This window comes from Balaenoptera borealis (genome assembly GCF_965194805.1).
Source record: "Balaenoptera borealis genome assembly, chromosome: 5".
Taxonomy (NCBI): domain Eukaryota; kingdom Metazoa; phylum Chordata; class Mammalia; order Artiodactyla; family Balaenopteridae; genus Balaenoptera; species Balaenoptera borealis.
Window position 1 is genome coordinate 134,495,859 of NC_138862.1, and position 4,451 is coordinate 134,500,309.

General features: G+C 57.7%; 1 protein-coding gene across 1 annotated transcript; it reads right to left on the reverse strand.

The window, feature by feature from the left end:
- Nucleotides 1-240: 240 nt before the first annotated feature.
- On the reverse strand, nt 241-2,922 carry NUDT16 (nudix hydrolase 16). The gene is made up of 3 exons (XM_082395158.1): nt 2,734-2,922; nt 2,370-2,639; nt 241-1,609 (listed from the first exon to the last, which is right to left on the reverse strand). The coding sequence occupies exons 1-3, from the start codon at nt 2,869-2,871 to the stop codon at nt 1,430-1,432; spliced, it is 588 nt and encodes a 195-aa protein (XP_082251284.1). The 5' UTR covers nt 2,872-2,922; the 3' UTR covers nt 241-1,429.
- Nucleotides 2,923-4,451: the final 1,529 nt, after the last annotated feature.

Consider the following 4,451-nt stretch of genomic DNA (forward strand, 5'->3'; position numbering starts at 1 on the left):
TGCTTCCCCTTACCCCCCGCTGCCACCCCCAATTGAGAAATGGAGTCTCACTCTCTACCTTTGTTCTGGGATAATTTGCCAAGATTCGTTCCCAGAGCCTTAACACGTGCTCCTCCCTGGCACACCCAGAATCCTCTCCCCACACTCCTCCCTCGCTGTCCTTTCCATCCTTCAGCCTAAATGCTCTTCACAAAGGCCCTTCTGGACCACCTCAACTAAAAGTGAAAGATACCAAGGTGGGACCTGGAGCAATCCTTTATTTCCTTCTTAACACGGACATAAATAAAACAAGTAAATAAGCATCATAATTTAATTAATCTTATCTTCCTTTCTAGAGCAGTGGTTGGCAAACTGTGGCCCACAGGCGGGCCACATCCCTTTTTAAATGGTTTTATTGGAACACAGCCACACCCACTGATTTATGTATTGTCCACTGCTACTTCTGACTTGGCAGAGTTACGCAGTTGCTACAAACACCATGTGCCCCACCAAACCTAAAATATTTACCATTTGGCCCTTTAAGAAAAAGTTTCCTGGCCGCACGGAGAGCAGTCTATGGCTCTCACATCCCTAGATCACCAATATCTCATACAGCTAATTTGTTGAAGGAATTGAAGGGCTTTGAGGCCCGGCTATAAGCCCTTCTTTACTGGGAGACTCTTTTTTGTTGGGGCAGGTCTAGATCAGGGCTGGGCCAGCTCCCTTCACTGTCCCCAGAGTCTAAGGGATCCCAAGTGAAAGCCCTGGAGGAAATGCACAAGAACCCAGGAGTCTCAAGTCCAAGGTCAGTCCAAGGAGGCCAAACCTTTTCCTCACCCCTTCTACCCAGTTTCAGAAGAGGGCAGGGGGTAGGTTAGGGCCCTCTACCACCCTTTCGGGGGGATACTGCTCTGGCCAACCCCCAGGCAAGGATGCAACTACTTTCAGGGGGAAAACGGGTCCTCTGCTTCTCTGTCCTCCCCAACAACCATGGGCTGGGCTAGACCCTGGGAACAGCCATGTAGGAGTGTGGGGAGAGACCCTCCCTGGTTCAGAAGCTCCTCCCCAGCAAGGAGATGGGCATGGCGACAAGCTATGCCCCACACGTGCCACTTCCTGCTTAAACTGGACATGGCGAGGGATGGGGGAGGCATCAGCTTATGTGTGAGTGCGTGTCTGGGGGTCACTAGGCTGTGTGTGCGCACATGTACAGGGAAGAGGCAGGCTCTGAGAATCTGTCAGGGCGCCCAGGATGAGCTGCGGACTTTTGCCACTGATGCCATGAGTCACCACGGTCTGCTCAGAACACACTACATACCTTTCCCTTTTAATCTGTTATCATCTATCAGGCCCAGGCCCAGAGGAGAAAACATCCCCTTTTTCCTCCCTCCCTCCCCAGTACAAAGCCCCTGATCTCAGGCAGGTTCCATGGGTTCGTGGAGGGCAGCCTCTAGGGACGAGCTGAGAACTTAAGGCGTGCGAAAGAGCCAGGTTCCAGCAGTCCGAGGTTCTGGAGGGCTTCCAGCAGCTGTTCCCGTGCATTTCCAATAAAGGTATTCTCCAGGAAGGCAGGCAGGCCTCCCACACCATCCCGCAGGGTGTACAGGGGCACCCGTACCAGGCCCAGCACCTGGAAAAGAAAGGAGACATGAGACTCTGGGAACGCAGGGAGCTCGTCCCAGCCAGATCTTTCTAGATCAGAGGTCTCACCCCTTTATCAGTCCAGCAGAACCAGGCCTGAGGATGCACACCTCTGTGGCCCTAGAGGGCCCAGGTCTTTGCAGACAAATGACCCAGGTCATGCTCTCCAGCTCCGCAAAAGCTAACCCTTCCCACATCACTGTAGTGGCTCCTGCCTCCGGGATGCACCCTGGGCCCTACGCCAGTAGTCCTCAAAATGCGGTCCCCGGAGCAGCCGCATCAGCACCATTTAGGAACTTTTGAAACATGCAGTTCTCAGGTCCTTCTACCCCTCCCCCACTGAGCCGGCAATTCTGGGAGTGGGGCCAGTAATCAGTTTTAATAAGCCTCCCAGATGATTCTGATACCCGCCAAAGTTTGAGAACCATCGCCATACACAATGTCCCCCTCTCCCCTCGCCTAAGTGCCAGGGTTTTCCCACAAAACATCAGGCCACTTCTCCTACGCAAGAAAAACAGGGGACTAAGGTGTAATGCCTGCCACTACCGAGGGGGAGTAGAAGAGTAACTTGGGTGGGTGTGTTCTACAAAGACAACTGTAGAGGCTTGTGAAGTGGGGAGGGGGTTAGATCTCTGCAGGGAGGCCAGGTTGGCTGCAACTAGTCACCCAGACCCCAACTACACGAGGAAACTTCGGGACAGGCCTTCGGGAGCTGGAGGACGCGGGGTGGGCTCCTGGGCTGGCCCCACCTCCAGCCCGTGGTCCCGGGCGCGCGGCGCGCCCATCTCCACCGCAGTCAGCTGCTCCAGGGTCAGGCACTTTGCGTAGAAGTGCGCCACGACGCGCGGCCGGGACCCGGCGTGCGAGCTGCGGTAATCGGCACGCTCCACGCGGAAAGAGGCCGTGGCCTCGCCCAGTTCCTCGCCCAGCTCGCGGTTCAGCCCGGCCTCCAGGCTGCCGTCCCGCAAGTCCACGAAGCCGCCGGGGAAGCCCAGGCGCCCGTCAAAGCGCATCTGCATCTGCGGGAGAGGGAAGCGGAGATGGCCGGGGGCGCCCAAGGCGGCGTGGCCGCGGGGCGGGGGCGGGCGGTGGCCGGGCGCGCCCCTTCCTCACCAGCACGGCGTAGCGCAGCGGGATGCGGCCGAAGAGCAGCCCCGGGTCCGGCGCGTAGAGCAGCGCGTGGCACGCGTGCCGCCAGCCCGGCCCCAGCTGCAAGGCCTCCGCCAACTCCAGCCTGCGCATCCCGGCCATGACCGGACCTCCCAGCTCGGCTGTCCAGGGGGCCGACGTGGGTAGCGGGCGGGGCGGCCAGGACCAATCCCTGCAGGGCCCGGCGGCCAGGACCAATCCCTGCAGGGCCTGGGGCGGGGCGCGGCCGTGGGCCCGGGCGGCAGCCAATCAGAACGGGGCGCGGCGGCGGGTGTCCGGCCCCGGGAAGCCTAGGGCCAAGTGGGACCTGGGGGAAGTTGGTCTTGGCACTGGCAAGGCTGCAGGCGTGGCCAGGTCCTGGACGCGGCGGGAGACCGTTAATAGTGCTGACGTCACAGTCTAGCTCCAGGGGACTTCCCCAGCCGGTTGGGAGAGCTGGGTCATGCGAAGAGGTTTGCAGGCTGGTAGAGTTTAATTATCTAATTAAGGACGCGTCCTGGGAGCCACACCTAGTTGGTCTGGATGGTTCACGAAGCCCGGGGCCTATGGTGGGGTAAGGGTAAGCAGAGTTGGCTTCCGAGCCGCGGCCTTGCCTGGGTGGTGGGAACAGAGGAGCGATGGGTGTCAGAGCCATCCTGAGGGTGACACTGCGGGGACTCAGTAGCTGATTGAGTGTCGGGGGGACTTTGCCAGGATGACGTCAGGGTGGATGGCGCCGTCAGTTTCTGGGATGGGGATAGTGTAGTTCTGAAATTGGGGGTGGCAATAGGTGGTGGATAGGATGGACAGACCCACGAGATTTTCCGGGAAAGGGTAAGGGAGGAAAGGGCTGTGGGTGAAACCCTGTAGGCACAGGAAGGAGAGAGAGCAAGGGTCAGAGGTAGAAGAAGAGCCCAAGGCTTTCTAGACTTTACTCTCACATACACTCGCTCAGACCACTGAGCTGTGAAGCAAGGTGGGGAACCGCGCACCCCCAGGGCAGGGGGCTGCTCAGGACCTGATGCTGAGTGAGGAACAGGGGTTCAGAATCCCTCGCCCCAGGCCTCCCCACTTTTTCTCAGGCCCTGCACTCTGTGCAGGTCATCTCTCCTCAAGAGTCAATATTTATTACACAAAGGAAAGGAGGAGGCAGCTTCTCGAGAGGGGCTGGGCTTGGAGTCACAGACTGTTAGTAACAGCACGTGATGAGAAAGAGCCCAAGAACCCACCCAGAGACAGGCTGGCGACCTTAGCAAGGCAGTCAGTTCTCTCAGATCCCAGTCTCTCATCTGTTAAGTGCAGAGTATTCCAACCTATTAGGGATGTTAGAGATTTAAATCACTTAGAACGGTGCCAGGCACAGCAAATGTAGCCATCCGTGGAGTCAAGGGTGGGGCAGAGTCTTATGTTAAAGGCCCGCTGGTTGGAACTGAGCCACACTCACCAGGCCTCAGCATGGGGGCTGGGGGGTGGGGTGGGTGGAGTGAGACGTTCCTGGCATCATCTTTCCTAGCTTAGTCTTCCGAGTAACATGGCAGAGACGGTATCTACTGACATCAGGCAACTGGATCGAGGTGATGAGACACACTCATTCCCCTCTTAGAGTTCTAGGGGGGCCTGGAAATGGCCCTGGTTAAATGATTAAACCTTGCAAAAAGCTCATAAAGACTGCCAATTCCAGAATGTAAATTGGTGCAGCCACT